The sequence below is a fragment of the Pleurodeles waltl genome, chromosome 5 (assembly GCF_031143425.1).
Source record: "Pleurodeles waltl isolate 20211129_DDA chromosome 5, aPleWal1.hap1.20221129, whole genome shotgun sequence".
Classification (NCBI taxonomy): Eukaryota; Metazoa; Chordata; class Amphibia; order Caudata; family Salamandridae; genus Pleurodeles; species Pleurodeles waltl.
Window position 1 is genome coordinate 68,498,354 of NC_090444.1, and position 21,525 is coordinate 68,519,878.

A 21,525-nucleotide genomic window follows, 5' to 3' on the forward strand; every position below is an offset into this window, starting at 1 on the left:
TTTATAGCAGCCGCCACTGCTAACAAGTAACTTACTTTAGATAACAATCTTTCTGTTGGATTGGCTAATCACAGATTCCTTACCTTCTGAATATTTTCCCAGGCGTCAGAATGGATCTGAAAACTTCAGAGCAGTACTCCTCCATACTGGTAGGTGGCGTTCACGCAGCACAGCACCAATGTCGTGACAAGTAGAGCCACATGTAAGCGCCACCCATGCACGATGATGTCAGTTGCCTCCTTAGGCCATCCGTGCCATCAGAAGCAGAGCCTATATGCAGCCTGGCATGACCACTATGCAGATTTCTAAATTGGGACCTTTTGAGATAGGAAAATAGTCCAGTTCAGACCGTGGAGGTGGGAGGGTCGGTGAGAATTCTGCTGCAGGACATAGTATACAGAAACTGTTATCAAAGTTAAGTAAATTGTTCTTCTGATGGTTACTTCTAACAGCGGATTTCCCATCTTGTGTCTAGATGCCACAGCAGTACCTCCTCAGGTGGTGGGTCTGTGCCCTGGCTCAAACTTAAGTCCGACAGGACCAACTAGGTAAAATGCCCATCTCTACAGAACATAAGAGCAGGAGAGGCAGCAACAGGAAACCATATAGGAGTCCCGGCACCACTCTAGATGGAAGGTTTTCCAGAGAGAGAGAGACGCTTTAGAAACTCCAGTGCCCAAAAATACTGACATTGCACGCTCTTGGTGGTGACAGAAAAATTGAGCCAGGGTTCTTACCCATTGCTGGAAGTCTCCAACTCCAGGTGCAACTGCTACTCGTGATTAACTAAGTGTCAGCAGCTGAGAATGTCCACCAAGGTGTTTAAAGATTCCACCAGGTGGGTCAGAACCAGAGAAGTTCACTGGCAGTCCAGCAATTTTCCAGAGTTGTAGACCCTCCTGGTACAGCCTGTTTATTGCAGTACGACAGGGCAGTGATGTTGCCTCTGAGCACCTACATCAGCCGTCCTTCGATGGTGGTCAAGAAGGCCTTAAACACCAAGCAAATCACCCTTAACTCCGACAAAGTGATGTGGAATTAAGTCTCTACTGGAAGCTAGAGGCCTCTGATCTCCACTTTTCCCCAGATGGTCTCCCCAAACCAGAAGGGATGCATCCGTCACCACAGTCATATCTGGGTGGGGAAGGAAGAAGGGTCTGTCTCTGACCAAAACAACAGTCCAGTAGCACCCACTGCAGCCTCTCTAAAATCTGTGTATAACATGACAAATTCCCACTAGGACTTGAGGTCCCACTGCAGAGCTTGCATGTGCATTGGGTATGCTTGGACTGCAGGAGGCCAACAATCCCAGCAGCCTCCGAGTCCTTTGCACTGAGATCCTGGGCAGAGGCTGAAACAGAGAAATGGTCTGACTGTCCTGGACTCTCCACTCTGGGTCAAAGTCACAAAACCTTACCGTACACAGAATATAACCAATGAACAGGACATGTGCAAAAGTGTTATTTTGGCAAGTTGTTGTCTGGAGGTGGTTGATGACTACCTGGGGCTAGCTCAACTTCAGCAGCCAGTCGTCTAAGTAGGGGAACACTAGTACTCCTGACCTCCGAAGGTATGCTGCAACTATTGTCATCATTTTTGTTTATACCAGATGAGCACAGGTGAGGCCAATGGGAAGCTCTGCAAAGTGAAAATGGTCCTGGTCCACTGTGAACCACAAGTAGGGCCTGTCCTGCAGGACTGAGATATGTAAACAAGCATCCTACAGGTCCAACGCCCCGTTCAATCTCCAGGCTAGCATCTTGAAAATGTGCTTCTGCAGGAAGGAGCTCAGAGGCCAAGATCTAAAATAGGACGAAGACGTCCGTCCTTTTTTGGAACAAGGAAGTAGTGGAAGCAACCCCCAAGGTCCTACTTTGAGACCAGAATCTCCCTCAATGGTCCCTTTGGTCAAAGGGGCCTGCAAATCCTCCTGTAAGACAGGCAGGCTGTCCTGATGATAGTCGGAGGATGTGGGGGGTGAAAAGAGATGGGAGGACATAGCCTCAAAGTACAATTTTGAGGACACCCTTGTATGAACTGATGGCCTGTCACCCTTGAAAGAATATTAGATCCTGACTCTGAAAGGGTGGCTGTGTGCCTGCCAGAGCAGACACACTAAAGGGGCTTTGTGGCAGCTGATGAAAGAAGGGTAGGGGGAACAGAGCTGCACATTGTCCGTGCAGTCCTGGGAGCTGCCATTGAGAAACGCGGCCTCAGCCACAAAAGGGCCGAAAGGTCTGCTGGGCTGGTGGAGGAGTCGGGCTTTGGCAAAACTGAAAGCCCAACTGTAGTCAAGGAGGGAAAGAATGTTAGTAAAATTCTGTGGTGGGGGCAGAAAGACCCGAGGAACATACTGTAGCCCTTCCCTAAACTGTTCCACGGCTCCATTCACTTTGTCACCAAAGAGGTGAGGACAATCAAACAGGATGTCCATCAGGGATGCATGGACATCCCCGCAGAAGCAGACAGTCCTTAAACAGATGCTGCGCCGAAGTACCCATCGCTCAACCTAAGTGATCAGTCGTGTCCAAGCCAGAACACAGCTCGAATCAACCATCTTGAATTGCATGAATGAGGGACGTCCAAAGACAGCACGGGACAGCCAGTGAAACTTGTGCCACTGTGTCTGAAATGCCACGGGAGTGGCAGCGCAACAAACAGCTGGTGTTTACTGACCGCAGAGGTGGGCTTGTAGAGGAGAAAACCTGCTTTCCAAATGTTTCTATTCATTTTTATTCAAAATTAGGCAGTGTGCTATGGAGGACGTTAGAACGGATTACTTTTGGACACCTATATCAGCAAACTCTGTGGCATTGGATGTTGAGTAAGAAAGGCAGGATTACTCGGGTACAATGATGAGCGACCTGCCTATTAACAGGTGAAGCCGGATAAGGTTTTGCCCAAGTGTGGAAAAAGGGTATCTGTGAAGCCCTCACTGAAAGACAAGAGGTTCTGCACATCAGTCAAAACATAGGCAGCTGTAGATCCACAACTTCTGCTGTCCTTCGCATAGTGACGGTGAAGGGGGCTCTTTTCTCAGTAGTAGGACCAGGAGGTAACACAAGGCCAGTATCTGGAGAAGTATCTAGACCACTGCCATCTTAGAGTTCTTCATGCCAGTTGTCCTCATCAAATTGTGGGATATAATCACCCGCTTCATTGCAATGTTCACTGTCTGATTTAAAATTTGGTGATGCAAAGCCTGGCTTTGCAGGCCTGCAAGGCCTTCAGATTCATCTGGGTGCAGTCATAACAGGTCCTGGAATCATACTTCGAACCCAGGCACCAAAAACTTCACAAGGGTCCATCAGAGATCTGTTTGCAACAGAACCTACACAGCTTGAACCCTGTTGTCCTGGGGGTGACAGTTTTTCTTGCACACTGGAAAACTGTTTGATGATAATTTGGTCTTGAAGACTAAGGAGGAGCTCTGGGTCCACATCTGAAGACACAGAAATAAAGGAACTGACATCAGCACATATGGGTGGTGCTTATATGCAGCTCAGCTCATCACTTCCGGATCAGAACAATGTCAGCACGGAGCAGCACGAAGCCACCTACTGGCATGCAGGAATACTGTTAGAAGGTTTCTGTATCCAGTGTGATGCCTGGGGGAATATTCACTAGGTGAGCAGTCTGGAGTTAAAAGTATCCATCATAAATGGAGGTCCTCGGGGGCGTGGCCAGGGTCCGGAACATGGCGGACGCCTGATTATCTAGCTCCGGAGGGGCCTGCCGGATTAATCCTTCTCAGCGCGCTGGTCCGGGCCGCCTGCTCACGGAGTGTGGGCTCCCTGCGGCGGACCACCGGGAGGCGCGATTGGGCCCCCAACGCAGTCCTGGGGCGAGAGGCGGGCGGTGCAGTTTGCTCCGTTACGGGGAGAGGCGTGCGGCCCCTCCCCTGCTGGAAGCCGCGGCCTGACGTGCGGTCGGCCGCGGCGGGCGGCCAGAGTCCATCGGCGCTCGCGTCGGAGGCTGAATTTACCGTTGCGAGGGGAGGCTAGCGGCCCCTCCCCTCGCTGAAAGCCGCGGCCCGGTGGTGAGCGGCCGACAGCAGCAGGAACAAGGCGGGCGGACCAGGTGCGGCTGCGCTCGCAACTGCGGCGCGAGTCCAGATCGCGGACCCTGGGGCCCCTGATGCAGTTGGAGAGAACTGGGGGCCCTCCCTGGTGTAAGCCCTCAACGGAAGCGACGGAGCGGGCGTAACGGCCCCACCTTTGCCAGAGCCGACCTGAGGGCATTGTACTTGGCCCAATTGGAGTACCTGGGCACGGAAAAGGCAACGGGATGGGCTGCCTAACGGAGTGTGTCATCTGTGGAGGTTCAGTAGTTGAACACGGATCCCCATGTGTTGCGCCTTGAGAGAGGTGCGCATAACGGACGGCCCCGGGTCAACTGTCTGGCGTGAGGGGACCGCGGAGCCACCGGACGTCTTGGGGCACAACTGACTCCGGAGAGAAGATTACGAACACGATCAGGTGGACACCCTTGAGCACGGAAAGAGGACTGGAAAGTGGGTGAGTGCCCCATTGGATGGATGACTGGGCCTTGGCTGTGGCGGGCGCCTGGATCTGGCTGCCGGGGCAGGGCCTGACTGGAAATCCGAACACAGGCACTGGGGCTGAAATAGGGAGTAATTAGCAGCGACCTACTGCATGAGTGCCCCCCATCCTGGGAGCCGCAATTTAGACACAACCAGCGGAGCTCTTGGAGTTCGGCCAAAAAGGACAGAGAGTAGAAGTTAGAGCTCCAAAGTCCGAAAAGAAGGGACAATCCTAGTTGTGGTTCACACGAACGCGCGCGGGCCGTCTGCCGGGGCCCCCGAGGCGCGCCTGCTTGCCGGACCGATGCCCCCCAAGGGCCGTCACAAGAATAGAACCATGGACCACGAGTTGCCACCTGGGGTGAGCGAAGCGGACTCACTAAACCAATCACAAATTAAAGTTCAGGACACCCTAGACAAGATACTGGGGGCCATAGAGGATACCAAATCAACATTGCAACGTGACATCAACCAGGTTGCGATTGAGGTGGGGCTCCTGAGAGCTGACCATCACAAGTTGGTTGACAGGGTCAAAGAAGCGGAAACCATATTAGCGGACATCGTACCAAGGCAGAAAGACATAGCGGCGGAGGTAACTTCATTGACCGACAGAGTGGCAAGACTTGAACAACGTGCCGAAGACGCGGAGGGAAGAAACAGGAGGAGCAATGTGCGAGTGGTAGGCCTCCCTGAGGGGACCGAAGGGTCAAACTTGGTGGGCTTTCTGGAGAAATGGTTGAGCGAGGTGGTTGCGCCGGGATGCCTGACCCCCTTCTACACCCTGGAACGTGCCTATCGTGTACCATCGAGACCTCTAGCCCCTGGCAGACCCCCGTGCTATAATCGCTAAACTTCTGCACTACAGAGACAGGGACATCCTCCTACAGAAAGCCAGAGAGACGGGCCCGTTCAAAGTAGGGAACGGGGAAGTTACACTGTTCCCGGATTTCACGCTGGAGGTCCAGAACAGGCGAAACTCATTCCTAATGGTCAAAAGAGCCCTGCGAGACGAAGGGATCCAGTATTCGCTATTATACCCGGCCAGGCTAAGAGTGATGGTGGAGGGCAAGACCACATTCCTCCAATCGCCGGAGGAAGCATGGGAATGGCTTGAGAGGCGTGGATCCCAAAAAGTGCGACCTGCAAGTGAAAGCCCTGGAGCGAGAAGAGCCCGCCGAGCCCCGAAGGGGAAGAGATCAAGTGACCGCCCTCGGTTGGCACCAACGCAAACGCAGAGAGAAACGGACAGGAGGGCGTCCCTAGAGGCGGCGGCTCGGGTGGGTGGTGAGGTGCCCCCCCCCGAGGAGGGACCGAAGAAGAGTCCGATGATACAATGGTGTCCTCTGCCGAGGACTCGGAGGGCCTATCGCCAGCACAGAGTGTGACCCCACAGACAGCCGACGAGCTCGTATAGCCCGGACGTGAAGCGGCGCCCAGAGACATAGCACACTGCTTGAGCGAGTGGCCCCTCCGGACCTGGCTCCCCCCCCCTGACTCGACTCTTGCCTGTCCGACTTGGCTGGCGAGTACTGCAGTTATGTGTTTGGAAAAGTTGCATTATAGCACAGTTTATTGGGCAACCTACAGTTCCGGAGGCGCCCTGGGGTTTGGGAGTTGGGGTTTACATTTACAAGTTAAATCTGCTAAATGGGTGGAGAAATCTGACTACAGTAGAGGGGTGGGCATGTGGGGGAGGCTATTGAGATCAAGGGCGCGCCAGACCTGCCACGAGCAGGTCCCAAGCACTGGATGACTGACTACAACCTTATAACCTGGAATGTCAGGGGGATGGGCACTCCGGCTAAAAGACATAGAGTTATATCATTCCTCAAGAGAAGGGGGGTGCAGATAGCAATGTTGCAGGAGACCCACTTGGCAATGGGCGAGGGAGAGAAACTAAGACGGAGGTGGAGGGGGCGGGTGTTTGCCACGGAGTATTCAGCTTATGCAAGAGGCGCACTGATTTGGATTAGAGCGGGGGTCCCACTGACGGTTGAGTCTTCCAGCATTGACAAAGAGGGAAGGTTTGTGATACTGGAGGGGAAACTACAGGGGATCCCGTTAGTTCTGAGTTGCATTTATGCCCCCAACCAAGATCAGATCCCATTCATGATCGGCTTATCAAGTCACCTCACCCGCCAGAGCACAGGGTAAGTACTAATAGGAGGGGACTTCAACGCAGTACTAGATATAAACATGGATAGGTCTACCCCGCCGCTCCAAGGGGCAACATCAATTAAAACAGCACAAAATCTAACTGAGTGGTTGAGTACTTGGGGGTTAGTGGACGTCTGGCGGGTGCAGCACCCAACCGCCAGGGACTATTCATTTTACTCGGGCCTCCACCGAGTGCACACTAGAATTGATAGGGTGGTCTGCACCTCGGGACTGGCTCGCGATATGACCCAGTCTGAATACCTTGCTCGCACAATATCGGATCATAACCCTCTACTACTAACGATGAGGGTATCACGGGACAGGCCGCCCATCCCGTCATGGAGACTGGCCCCTGCGACACTCGAAGATCAGGCATATAGAGAGGCACTGCGCAACCACCTAACAGAACACATTGAAACAAAAAAGGGATCCACCCCCTCCAGGGCGGTGGAGTGGGAGACACTCAAAGTGGTGACGAGGGGTTTCTGTCTCGGGCAGTCGGCAGGGAGTGAGGCGCACACTAGAGAGGGAGCTAACAGCCCTGGAGGAGGTCATACACGAGGGGGAGCTAAGACAGGGCCCTGCAGCGCAAGAGGATGAAAAATATAATCAAGCACGCAGAGAACACTCACAGGCTGAAGAAAGACTAAGATGCCATGACATGCAAAAATATCTAGCATCCATACAATCTGAGGAGGGGAGGTCGGGTAAACTGTTGGCATGGTTGGTGCGCCCAAACGGAGATAGTGAACCCATCACAGGCGTGCTGGATAGAAGGGGAAACCGTAGGCTATGCCAAGGCCCCATCAATGACGCATTCAGGGATTATTACGCACACCTGTATAGAAGACCAAACGACTTGGAGACGGCGACATTTGACAACTACCTGTTACGGATCCCCCTACCGGTGCTGGATCTCGAGGATAGGGATAGGCTAGGAGGGCCAGTGACCATGGAAGAGATAAATGATGCCATAACGCAGCTGGCCCCTGGGAAGACCCCTGGTACAGACGGCCTTCCTATGGATTTTTACAAGAAATATAAATCCTTACTGACTCCCTGCTTGGCGGAGATGTATGCGGAGGCAATACAAAAGGGGGAGCTACCATGTACACTACGTGAGGCGCTGGTAGTCCCACTCCCCAAGACAGCCAACAGGGAGGCTTCGGTGTCCGACTTCCGCCCGCTATCCATGCTAAATAATGACTTCAAGATCCTCAGCAGGATCTTAGCCGGCCGACTGCTTCCCCACATGTCCACACTGATACATGCTGACCAAAATGGCTTCATTCCCGGTCGCAGCACCTCTTTAAACCTTAGGCGACTCTTCTCTGTATTACACATGCCCGAAGAACTGAGGCCGCTGGCGGGGACCCTGTTGGCGGTGGATTTCGAGAAGGCATTTGACTCAATTCGGTGGGACTACCGGAGGTCGGTGATGTTAAAAATGGGTCTGGGAGAAAACTGGGTTAGATGGGTGGACCTGTTGTACTCGTCCCCGCTAGCAAGGGTGAGGACGGGTAGAACAATCTCCAGGGCGTACCCGGTGTTCCGTGGCACTAGACAGGGGTGCCCCCTTTCCCCACTACTGTTTGCCCTGGCTATCGAGCCCCTGGCGACTCGGCTGAGGGAGGGGGGTGTTGGTAGGGGGGTCGAGTGGGGGCCAACTGAACACATTGTCTCCCTTTACGCTGACGATATATTAATTTATCTTAGGGACGGTCCCAGTGGTATCCCTTGGGCACTTGGGGCACTGGAGGACTTCGGGGTGGTTTCGGGACTGCGCCTAAACTGTGGCAAAACATACGTGTTCCCTTTGACTGCAGGTTGCGAGCGCCCACCAACATGCCCGACAGACGTGAACTGGGCCCCTCGGTCCTTCAGGTACTTGGGTATTCAAATATTCCACGAATTGGAAGATCTCAGGGAGGGTAACCTTGGCAAAGCGACTCGATCCTTGAGGTCCTCGGTAGGGTTTTGGCGCTCCCTGAAGTTATCAATAATGGCCAGAGTGGCACTATCTAAAATGATCATGCTTCCAAGACTCCTCTACTACTTTGTCAATTTACCATTGTTGATCCCTCCGGTATGGTTCCGTGACTTGAACGTACTGCTCAGAGAGCTAATTTGGGACAATGGACGTAGACGCACTGCACTCACGACCACTTGTAGGCCGACCCGCATGGGAGGACTGGGTGCCCCCGACTTTGAGGCTTATTACTTGGCATCCCAACTACAGTGGGTAGCCGGCTGGCTGGCGGGCAAGGGACACCTGGACCTGTGGACAACCCAGGGGGTAATGGACATGTCACGGATTGCGACACACATGACAGGCAAGAAAATAGTCCTGCCTGGAAACAACATGATGTTAAAAGTCGCAATGGCATGCTGGAAGAGATGCGCGAAGAGAGTAGGAGTGGGCCCACCATACTCCCCGGCCTTACCGCTCTCGGCACTGATTATGGAGTCTGGGGGGAAAGGACCGAAAAGCCTGGGACTCGGTCCCTGGACGGGTGCAGGGATTGAGACAGTGGGTGGACTATTCGAGGGGGGGGTACTGAGGGGCTTTGCTGATCTAATGGGTGTGGGGGTTCCCCGGGGTCAGTTCCTGCTCTTCGGGAAGTTAGTGCATGCACTGAAGGACCACTGGTGCACGATAAACGCTGAACCCACTCCTCACGGAGTATTGCACCTCCTACTGACGTCGGGGGAGGAGCCCCACTTGATAACCAAAATATACCGAACCCAGTTACAATCCATATTAGATCCCTTGCAGTCATTGAGGGAGCGATGGGAAGGCACGATTGGGCGGGACTTGTCTGACCCTGAGTGGAACAAAACATTGGCATACCCCCAGACGATCAAACGGAATGCGCGGTTAAAATACATCCAATATAATTACCTGCACAGAACGTACCTAACACCGCACCGACTATTCCGTATATACGGGGGGCCCCCCAGGGCGTGTCCAAGATGTCGGGGGGGTGAGGCAGACTTTGACCATATGGTGTGGGGGTGCCCAGTGCTTCAGGTTGGTTGGAAGGAGATATTGTCTATTCTGTCCCAGCTATTCGGTTACGGAGTTACTCCCTACCCCGGAACTGTGCTTACTGGGTCTCAGGCCGGCAGCATTAAACGGGAAAGTAAGAGGGCGTTTCCTGGACCTAACCCTGGCCCTTTACAAAAGATTGATCTCAAAGGGCTGGAAATCCTCAGACCACCCCTCACTGGCTGATTGGAAAAAGGATGTTACGAAATGGTCCAGGGCTGAACTACAGGTCCTGAAGGCGGAGGAGGCCAAGGGCATCCGTCAGGTTCCTATTGCCCTGGCCTGGGAAGACTTAGTGGCGAACTGGGATGGACTATGCAAGAGAGCAGCAGCCCCAATGGGAATGGTGGGAGATACTTAGCACATCTTGGTGGATTGACCTATGGGATGGGACCCCCAGGGAATTCCATGGGGTAACTGAACACTCGTAGAGCCCACACTGAGGAACGCGAAACAGAAACCAACGAGCCACCAAATACTATATCACCATTGGATACGGAGATGAAGCGAACGGCCTGTTGTCCCCCCTCTCGCGATGGTGCGCCTGGCCTCCCCCTACATGCTGACATGCTTTAACTCCTCAAACACCGTTAGCTACAAATCCCACCCACATAACGCCGTAAAGTTGTTCTCCTATCTTGCTTATTTCCCCCCCCCTTTTCTTTTTTTTTCTCTATCCATTTTTGTATTTTTCTTTTTCTCTCTTTTTTCTTTTTCTCAGTTTGCTTCGCTCTCATTCTCCTATTTAAAGTACAGAGTAGAACGGGTTTAAGTTGACTGATCACATATATGAGTTAAATTGATAGTATAAGATTGCGAAGTGTATAGCACGGCTCGTCATAGGGTTGGGTATATCAACACCAAGTACCAACGAATGCATAGAAAATGTTAACAATACCAAAGTAATAAGTAACTAAAATTGTATAATGTGTGTCACAAATGCAGACTGTTTAATGCTCACATACAACAAATGCAAGTTGTTAACTCGAGCAAACGTATAAATGTAAAGCAACAAAAGGTTAATAAAATATATTTAAAAAAAAAAAAAGGAAAAAAAAAATGGAGGTCCTCAAAAAGGCAAATATTTTAAACAACAAGAATCTCTGACCAATAGTCGAAATAGTCTACACCCATACTGAAGTAATTTAAATCACAAGACCAACTTTAAGACACTTATTCAGAATTCATCATCACTTTCTGCCAAAACAGAAAGTCTTACTTTTCCAACAAACATTTTTCAGGACAAGAAAGCAAATTCAGATTTTCTGTTCAACATTATAGGCAAGCAAGTTGTGTCTTTCATGTTGAAGGATGTAAAATAGGATTGCTTAGTGTACATATATTTCAGTGAGAGGCTACTCCTTGCCATTTCCTGGCCAATGCGTTTTTGTGGTTGGAAAACAACTATCAGATAACCACTCATGACAACCTATGGTCCCCTCAACCCTCTACACACATTTTATTCTGGAATATGGGCACCGAATACATACCTTCAGAAGCTCCTTGTTGGCGAAAGAGAGTATCCCCTCAAATATAACAACGTTTGCTCCATAGACTGTTTTCTAAAAGCAAAGGAAACAGGTAAAAAAGATCAAATAAAATATTGTAATTCTTTTTAACAAATAGCCAACTTAGCTATTGTAATGAAGCTAAATCTTGGACTAACACGTGATAGTAAACAAATGAAGTTTGGACAGAATCCTCAAGATAGTACAAATCAATTTCACAACAAGACTGCATGGGCACTAAGCAGAGGAGCAAATGAATTGTCATTCCGGGAACTATCCTGACTTGCAGCATTTATATAGCACCCACCACCCCTACTATTGTGCTCTAGGACTGCAAACAAACACCTATGTCTACTTCATAGGCACTGAAAGAAATATTCTTGAATAGCTGAAAAACTTACAGCACTAATGTAAAAGTTACTTAACACAGGTAACCATATACTGGGCATACACATAACATTCCTATAGATTCCTCACCTTAGGAATATTTACCAGGCTGGTCAAGCAAAGCTTTTACCCAGCAGTGGATCTTCAACGGCATCACACAGCTGCAGAAGGAACACCGTCACCGCACATGACACCAGTGTAATCTAAGTGATAACCTGAGCGCTGAAATCAGTTCTTAAGACTTTTTCCGCACTGTGTGCAGAAAAGAAAGAACATAAATAGCTGCAACATTAAAGTATATAATACTATGCACAGCACTGATCATCAGGGGAGCAGGAAGGGTGGTGAGGAATCTTCAGAAAGATTGTGTATAGCCTAGAACTATCGTTAGCGAGGGTTTTAGTTCGGATTGACGTATTTGCCTGCAGATTTCTCACCTTAAGAATGAATCGTAAAACAATATATTTTGGGCGGTGGAAATGTCTAGTGCCAATTAACTCAATGAAGACATGCAGCACAGTCCTAGCAAAGTGCGCGTTTCCGCTGCGAGGCAGTGATGTGGGGCCAAAGTATGTAGGGATGACCACGTAGGTTCCCTGCAACCATCAGAACACCTCTGAGAGCTGTGAAAGCAGCCATGGTCTTAGCATAGTCAGCACTAATGACCTCAAATTAACTTACTTGGGGGAGGCATATCAACACGCCGTACACTGAGTGACTCAACTTGAAATGGTGTATTTGATCACACGTTGCTTTTTCTTGGTCCAGAAAAGTTGTCAAAGAGCTGGTCATCCACTCTTTCCTGTCAAATGTAGTACCAGATCAGGCGCCTGGGATCTTGTCTGTGCAGCCTTTCCTCCTCATTTGTGGGACGCACGGAGAAAAGAAAGTCAGAAGACTGGTATATAGGGATAAGGGCAACCGAATCTGGAGCCCCGCCCGACCCCCGAAAGATTCTTCACAAGGTAGGCGAGATAGTAGCTATTCAGCTTACTCCCTTATTGAACACAATTATGGAGGTGCAGATTTTCCCATCCGACTGGAAAAAAGCTTCCATCCTCCCCTTGCTAAAAAAACCCTCCCTTGATGCAGGCGAGACGCAGAATTATCATCCCATCTCATGCCTCCCTATGCCTGCCAAGATTCTTGAGAGGGATCTGAATACTGCACTCTCTGATTACCTAGACCAACAAGGATCTTCGGATGGAGCCCAGTTCGGGTCCAGAAATGGCCATAGTACTGAGTCCGCTTTGATTGTGGCCACGGGGGAAATTTGATGTCTTATAGACAGAGGGGGAAGAGGCCACATTGATCCTTTTAGATTTGACACAGTCAGCCATGCGGTCCTGAAGGAACGACTGGTTGAAATAGGTTGACGTGGCCCGACCTCTGATCTCCTTTGTTCATTTCTCTCAGATAGGGAGCAATCTCTTATGTGTGGGGATTTTGATTCCTGTTTTTTTTCCCCCTGTCATGTGGTGTCCCGCAAGTGTTGCCGCTTAGACCGACACTGTTCAATATTTGTGTGGCTCCTTTGGCTAAGTTGATCAGGTCACATGGTTTTTCATCTATCCCCTACACTGATGGCACTCAGGTAGTAGTGTCAATCACAAGTGATGTCAAAGAAGTGTCAAAACGGTTTAACAAGGGTAGCTGGATGAGTAACCACTCCGTAACGTTTGCATAAAGTATAGACAACTGCGTTCCGTAACAGCCAAAATGGTGTCCATCTACGAGATGAAGAAAGTTTCTTGGGGAGGTAGAAGCTTTGCCTACTCCTCTCTTCTGTGGAAGAGGCTGTCTAGGCACCTTAGAGGACAATCGGACTCGAGTATCTTTAGGAAGCATTTAAAAACCTGGCTGTTTTCTATCATGTTGTAGCGCTGCTGCTCCTCAGTCCGCCGGACCCCAGCGTAAAGACGCCTACGGGCATTAGTTATGCTATAGAAATTTATCACCATAGTGAGCCATGTGAAACGCCGAAACAACCCTAGGCACGAATGCTGGGCAGGCGCAGATGACCATCTAGTCCGTGTGAAAAAATGAAAGGCTGCTGAACTGAAAGGCCATGAAGTCCTACAACCCTAGGTGCAGGAGTTCTTGCAACAAACAATGGTAGCTTAAAAGAAGTCTAAATGGACAAATGTGCATCGACTGAGGAAAAATGAACTGAGTGGGATAAAAAACGGGTAAAGCAAACCTTTCCGAAAATGTGCTGCTAAAGGAAACCTAAGCAATTATGGCAGATCAGGTAGACACATGAAACCCAACAGGGTAGTTAGATAATCCCCAACTGTAGCCTCTGCTAGCCCCAGCTATTTAGGAGACCATGCAAAATGCAGGACATCAGAGCGGCGAGACTTAAAGGGAATCAAAGCCTTTCAACACACCTGTAGGAAGTTGGCTCTGTATGTGCTATTTCAAAGTAAGGAATAGCATGCACAGAGTCCAAGGGTTCCCCTTAGAGGTAAAATAGTGGTAAAAAGAGATAATACTAATGCTCTATTTTGTGGTAGTGTGGTCGAGCAGTAGGCTTATCCGAGGAGTAGTGTTAAGCATTTGTTGTACATACACATAGACAATAAATGAGGTACACACACTCAGAGACAAATCCAGCCAATAGGTTTTGTTATAGAAAAATATATTTTCTTAGTTTATTTTAAGAACCACAGGTTCAAATTTAACATGTAATATCTTGTTTGAAAGGTATTGCAGGTAAGTACATTAGGAACTTTGAATCATTTCAATTGCATGTATACTTTTCAAGTTATTCACAAATAGCTACTTTAAAAGTGGACACAGTGCAATTTTCACAGTTCCTGGGGGAGGTAAGTTTTTGTTAGTTTTACCAGGTAAGTAGGACACTTACAGGGTTCAGTTCTTGGTCCAAGGTAGCCCACCGTTGGGGGTTCAGAGCAACCCCAAAGTCACCACACCAGCAGCTCAGGGCCGGTCAGGTGCAGAGTTCAAAGTGGTGCCCAAAACGCATAGGCTAGAATGGAGAGAAGGGGGTGCCCCGGTTCCGGTCTGCTTGCAGGTAAGTACCCGCGTCTTCGGAGGGCAGACCAGGGGGGTTTTGTAGGGCACCGGGTGGGACACAAGCCCACACAGAAATTTCACCCTCAGCAGCGCGGGGGCGGCCGGGTGCAGTGTAGAAACAAGCGTCGGGTTTGCAATGTTAGTCTATGAGAGATCAACGGATCTCTTCAGCGCTGCAGGCAGGCAAGGGGGGGCTTCCTCGGGGAAACCTCCACTTGGGCAAGGGAGAGGGACTCCTGGGGGTCACTTCTCCAGTGAAAGTCCGGTCCTTCAGGTCCTGGGGGCTGCGGGTGCAGGGTCTTTTCCAGGCGTCGGGACTTAGGTTTCAGAGGGTCGCGGTCAGGGGAAGCCTCGGGATTCCCTCTGCAGGCGGCGCTGTGGGGGCTCAGGGGGGACAGGTTTTGGTACTCACAGTCGGAGAGTAGTCCGGGGGTCCTCCCTGAGGTGTTGGTTCTCCACCAGCCGAGTCGGGGTCGCCGGGTGCAGTGTTGCAAGTCTCACGCTTCTTGCGGGGAGTTGCAGGGTTCTTTAAAGCTGCTTCTTGAAACAAAGTTGCAGTCTTTTTGGAGCAGGTCCGCTGTCCTCGGGAGTTTCTGGTCGTCGTCGAAGCAGGGCAGTCCTCAGAGGATTCAGAGGTCGCTGGTCCCTTTGGAAGGCGTCGCTGGAGCAGAGTTCTTTGGAAGGCAGGAGACAGGCCGGTGAGTTTCTGGAGCCAAGGCAGTTGTTGTCTTCTGGTCTTCCTCTGCAGGGGTTTTCAGCTGGGCAGTCCTTCTTGTTGTCGCAGGAATCTAATTTTCTAGGGTTCAGGGTAGCCCTTGAATACTAAATTTAAGGGCGTGTTTAGGTCTGGGGGGTTAGTAGCCAATGGCTACTAGCCCTGAGGGTGGGTACACCCTCTTTGTGCCTCCTCCCAAGGGGAGGGGGTCACAATCCTAACCCTATTGGGGGAATCCTCCATCTGCAAGATGGAGGATTTCTAAAAGTTAGAGTCACCTCAGCTCAGGACACCTTAGGGGCTGTCCTGACTGGCCAGTGACTCCTCCTTGTTGCTTTCTTTGTTCCCTCCAGCCTTGCCGCCAAAAGTGGGGGCCGTGGCCGGAGGGGGCAGGCAACTCCACTAAGCTGGAGTGCCCTGCTGGGCTGTGACAAAGGGGTGAGCCTTTGAGGCTCACCGCCAGGTGTTACAGCTCCTGCCTGGGGGAGGTGTTAGCATCTCCACCCAGTGCAGGCTTTGTTACGGGCCTCAGAGTGACAAAGGCACTCTCCCCATGGGGCCAGCAACATGTCTCTAGTGTGGCAGGCTGCTGGAACTAGTCAGCCTACACAGACAGTCGGTTAAGTTTCAGGGGGCACCTCTAAGGGGCCCTCTGGGGTGTATTTTGCAATAAAATGTACACTGGCATCAGTGTGCATTTATTGTGCTGAGAAGTTTGATACCAAACATCCCAGTTTTCAGTGTAGCCATTATGGTGCTGTGGAGTTCGTGTTTGACAGACTCCCAGACCATATACTCTTATGGCTACCCTGCACTTACAATGTCTAAGGTTTTGTTTAGACACTGTAGGGGTACCATGCTCATGCACTGGTACCCTCACCTATGGTATAGTGCACCCTGCCTTAGGGCTGCAAGGCCTGCTAGAGGGGTGACTGACCTATACTTGCATAGGCAGTGAGAGGCTGGCATGGCACCCTGAGGGGAGTGCCATGTCGACTTACTCATTTTGTTCTCACTAGCACACACAGGCTTGTAAGCAGTGTGTCTGTGCTGAGTGAGGGGTCTCTAGGGTGGCATAATACATGCTGCAGCCCTTAGAGACCTTCCCTGGCATCAGGGCCCTTGGTACCAGAGGTACCAGTTACAAGGGACTTATCTGGATGCCAGGGTGTGCCAATTGTGGAAACAATGGTACATTTTAGGTGAAAGAACACTGGTGCTGGGGCCTGGTTAGCAGGGTCCCAGCACACTTCTCAGTCAAGTCAGCATCAGTATTAGGCAAAAAGTGGGGGGTAACTGCAACAGGGAGCCATTTCTTTACACAAGCCCCCCCCAGCCCACAGGCCAGGAGACTCAGCCAACGCTGGAAGAGTCTTCCTAGTCTGTCAGGCGAGGAAGAGTAGAGGAAATGGCTGGTTTGTTGCAGGGCCTACTCTGCCTTACATCCTCCTGTTCAGGTCATTCCCTCTGGGGAACTGACCCACTTCCACAGTGATAGGACCTAGTCTGAACTGCCTCTTGTCTGTGCTTTTTATGTCTTCACCCATTCTCTCTATTTTGAGGTCAGAGGTATCCACCTCTGCTAATCTTATCTTAGCCAGGGTCACCCCTAGCTTACCCAAAGAGGTTACCCAGAGCTGGAGTAACCCCACCATGACCAACAGGGTCAGGGGGCCTAACTTGCTATTTGGCATGGGGTCTGACCACCATGCCAAGGATAGTGCAGCCATAAAGGCTAACACCCAGCAGAGGCCACTGACAGCTGTCAGTGCCCAGAACCACACCTTTAGCTCTTCACCTACAAGGGAAGGGGCTAAGTTACAGGCTCCTTTGGGTTCAGGGTGCCTGTCTGCTGTATTAGAGTGGGGGGTTACCACATCTTGTAGTAAACACCCTTCTTCCACTCTTTCTTCTGTTAGCTGAGGAGCCACCCACTCAGACTTAACAGTTGCCTGACTAGCCAGGACTTCTTGTGGGTCAGGTTGGACTTTATCAGAGCCACTTTTGGAGTTCTCCCCTACTGGAGCAGAATCTCCTTGGCTTGCTGGAACCTTGGCTAAAGGTTGTCCACCTTTCCTACTCTGTTTCCTTTTCTTTTTCTTCTGGGGCCTACTGGCATTTACTGCAGAGGCAGGCACTCCAGAATCCTTGGGAGAGGACTGGCCCTGGACCAGTTCTTCTCTTAGGCTCTGACTAACCTCAGGGTAGTCATTTCCAAGGAGACAATCAAGGGGGAGGTCTGTACTGACTACCACCCTTCTCCAGCTAAAAGTTCCACCCACTTCTATGGGCACAAGAGCCACAGGCCTATTAGTGACCCTGTCTGGGCTAACTCTTACTCTGGCCATCTCACCTGGGATGTACTGGTTTGAGAGCACCAGCCTGTCATGCACAATAGTGTGACTGGCACAAGTGTCTCTCAGGGCAGTGGCTGGGATTCCATTCACCTGTAGGTGGTGGAAGTGTCTACTTCCCTCTGGAATCTCCAACTCACCTGTTGGGCCCTTTTTCCAGTTGAAGGCTATGAAGACCTCCTCATCCGAGGAGTCATCCCCAATGGCTACACTGGTCACCCCTGGGATTTTGCTAGGGGGTTTGTTTTTGGGACAAGAAGTGTCCTTGGTGTGGTGCCCTGTCTGTTTACAGTTATGGCACCATGCCTTAGTGGCATCCCAGCTCTTACCCTGGTACCCACCTTTGTTTTGGGTTGTGTCTCTGGGCCCACCCACCTGGTCTGGTTTTTGGGGGCCTACAGGGGACTCTTTTTCTTTGTTTCTAGTGTCACCCACTTTCTCCTGGGGAGGCTTTGTAACCCCTTTCTTTTGGTCACCCCCAGTGGAAGTTTTGGTTACCCTAGTCTTGACCCAGTGGTCTGCCTTCTTTCCCAATTCTTGGGGAGAAATTGGACCTAGGTCTACCAGATACTGATGCAACTTTTCATTGAAGCAGTTACTTAAAATGTGTTCTTTCATAAACAAATTATAAAGCCCAACATAGTCCTACACTTCATTTCCAGTTACCCAACCATCCAGTGTTTTCACTGAGTAGTCAACATAATCAACCCAGGTCTGGCTCGAGGATTTTTGAGCCCCCCTGAATCTAATCCTATACTCCTCAGTGGAGAATCCAAAGCCCTCAATCAGGGTACCCTTCATGAGGTCATAAGATTCTGCATCTTTTTTAGAGAGTGTGAGGAGTCTATCCCTACACTTTCCTGTGAACATTTCCCAAAGGAGAGCACCCCAGTGAGATTTGTTCACTTTTCTGGTTACACAAGCCCTCTCAAAAGCTGTGAACCATTTGGTGATGTCATCACCATCTTCATATTTTGTTACAATCCCTTTGGGGATTTTCAACATGTCAGGAGAATCTCTGACCCTATTTATGTTGCTGCCACCATTGATGGGTCCTAGGCCCATCTCTTGTCTTTCCCTTTCTATGGCTAGGATCTGTTTTTCCAAAGCCAATCTTTTGGCCATCCTGGCTAACTGGATGTCCTCTTCACTGGAGTTACCTTCAGTGATTTCAGAGAGGCTGGACCCTCCTGTGAGGGAGCCAGCATTTCTGACTACTATTTTTGGAGTCAGGGTTTGAGAGACCCTGTTCTCCCTAAATAGGACTGGTAGGGGGGAATTTTCCTCCAAGTCACTATCTTCATCCTCTGTGTTGCCATCCTCAGAGGGGTTGGCCTTTGCAAACTCTGCCAACAGCTCCTGGAGCTGTAGTTTGGAAGGTCTGGGGCCCATTGTTATTTTCTTTATTTTACAGAGTGACCTTAGCTCCCTCATCTTAAGATGGAGGTAAGGTGTGGTGTTGAGTTCCACCACAGTCACATCTGTGCTAGACATTTTGCTTCTAAAAGTTGGAATACTTTTTAAGAATCTAAAACTGGTTCTAGAATCTAATTCAAACTTTTACAAACTTTTAAACTCTAAAAAGAAATGCTAAACAGGATCTAACACAATGCCCTAGCAGGTCTTTTAAGAATTTAGAAAACTTTTCAAATTGCAAAAATCAATTTCTAATGACAATTTTGGAATTTCTCGTGTGATCAGGTATTGGCTGAGTAGTCCAGCAAATGCAAAGTCTTGTATCCCACCGCTGCCACCAATGTAGGAAGTTGGCTCTGTATGTGCTATTTCAAAGTAAGGAATAGCATGCACAGAGTCCAAGGGTTCCCCTTAGAGGTAAAATAGTGGTAAAAAGAGATAATACTAATGCTCTATTTTGTGGTAGTGTGGTCGAGCAGTAGGCTTATCCGAGGAGTAGTGTTAAGCATTTGTTGTACATACACATAGACAATAAATGAGGTACACACACTCAGAGACAAATCCAGCCAATAGGTTTTGTTATAGAAAAATATATTTTCTTAGTTTATTTTAAGAACCACAGGTTCAAATTTAACATGTAATATCTTGTTTGAAAGGTATTGCAGGTAAGTACATTAGGAACTTTGAATCATTTCAATTGCATGTATACTTTTCAAGTTATTCACAAATAGCTACTTTAAAAGTGGACACAGTGCAATTTTCACAGTTCCTGGGGGAGGTAAGTTTTTGTTAGTTTTACCAGGTAAGTAGGACACTTACAGGGTTCAGTTCTTGGTCCAAGGTAGCCCACCGTTGGGGGTTCAGAGCAACCCCAAAGTCACCACACCAGCAGCTCAGGGCCGGTCAGGTGCAGAGTTCAAAGTGGTGCCCAAAACGCATAGGCTAGAATGGAGAGAAGGGGGTGCCCCGGTTCCGCTCTGCTTGCAGGTAAGTACCCGCGTCTTCGGAGGGCAGACCAGGGGGGTTTTGTAGGGCACCGGGGGGGACACAAGCCCACACAGAAATTTCACCCTCAGCAGCGCGGGGGCGGCCGGGTGCAGTGTAGAAACAAGCGTCGGGTTTGCAATGTTAGTCTATGAGAGATCAACGGATCTCTTCAGCGCTGCAGGCAGGCAAGGGGGGGCTTCCTCGGGGAAACCTCCACTTGGGCAAGGGAGAGGGACTCCTGGGGGTCACTTCTCCAGTGAAAGTCCGGTCCTTCAGGTCCTGGGGGCTGCGGGTGCAGGGTCTTTTCCAGGCGTCGGGACTTAGGTTTCAGAGAGTCGCGGTCAGGGGAAGCCTCGGGATTCCCTCTGCAGGCGGCGCTGTGGGGGCTCAGGGGGGACAGGTTTTGGTACTCACAGTCGGAGAGTAGTCCGGGGGTCCTCCCTGAGGTGTTGGTTCTCCACCAGCCGAGTCGGGGTCGCCGGGTGCAGTGTTGCAAGTCTCACGCTTCTTGCGGGGAGTTGCAGGGTTCTTTAAAGCTGCTTCTTGAAACAAAGTTGCAGTCTTTTTGGAGCAGGTCCGCTGTCCTCAGGAGTTTCTGGTCGTCGTCGAAGCAGGGCAGTCCTCAGAGGATTCAGAGGTCGCTGGTCCCTTTGGAAGGCGTCGCTGGAGCAGAGTTCTTTGGAAGGCAGGAGACAGGCCGGTGAGTTTCTGGAGCCAAGGCAGTTGTTGTCTTCTGGTCTTCCTCTGCAGGGGTTTTCAGCTGGGCAGTCCTTCTTCTTGTTGTCGCAGGAATCTAATTTTCTAGGGTTCAGGGTAGCCCTTAAATACTAAATTTAAGGGCGTGTTTAGGTCTGGGGGGTTAGTAGCCAATGGCTACTAGCCCTGAGGGTGGGTACACCCTCTTTGTGCCTCCTCCCAAGGGGAGGGGGTCACAATCCTAACCCTATTGGGGGAATCCTCCATCTGCAAGATGGAGGATTTCTAAAAGTTAGAGTCACCTCAGCTCAGGACACCTTAGGGGCTGTCCTGACTGGCCAGTGACTCCTCCTTGTTGCTTTCTTTGTTCCCTCCAGCCTTGCCGCCAAAAGTGGGGGCCGTGGCCGGAGGGGGCAGGCAACTCCACTAAGCTGGAGTGCCCTGCTGGGCTGTGACAAAGGGGTGAGCCTTTGAGGCTCACCGCCAGGTGTTACAGCTCCTGCCTGGGGGAGGTGTTAGCATCTCCACCCAGTGCAGGCTTTGTTACGGGCCTCAGAGTGACAAAGGCACTCTCCCCATGGGGCCAGCAACATGTCTCTAGTGTGGCAGGCTGCTGGAACTAGTCAGCCTACACAGACAGTCGGTTAAGTTTCAGGGGGCACCTCTAAGGGGCC

The 21,525-nt window shown here is 50.5% G+C and overlaps 1 protein-coding gene across 2 annotated transcripts in view; it reads right to left on the minus strand.

The window, feature by feature from the left end:
- LOC138295349 (uridine-cytidine kinase-like 1) overlaps positions 1-21,525 on the minus strand; it is a 224,947-nt gene that overhangs the window by 80,845 nt on the left and 122,577 nt on the right. For both annotated transcript variants that reach the window (XM_069233582.1, XM_069233583.1), the window contains exon 5: positions 11,240-11,311. In XM_069233582.1, coding sequence (XP_069089683.1) covers positions 11,240-11,311 — 72 coding nt within the window. The remainder of the gene's footprint in view (positions 1-11,239; positions 11,312-21,525) is intronic.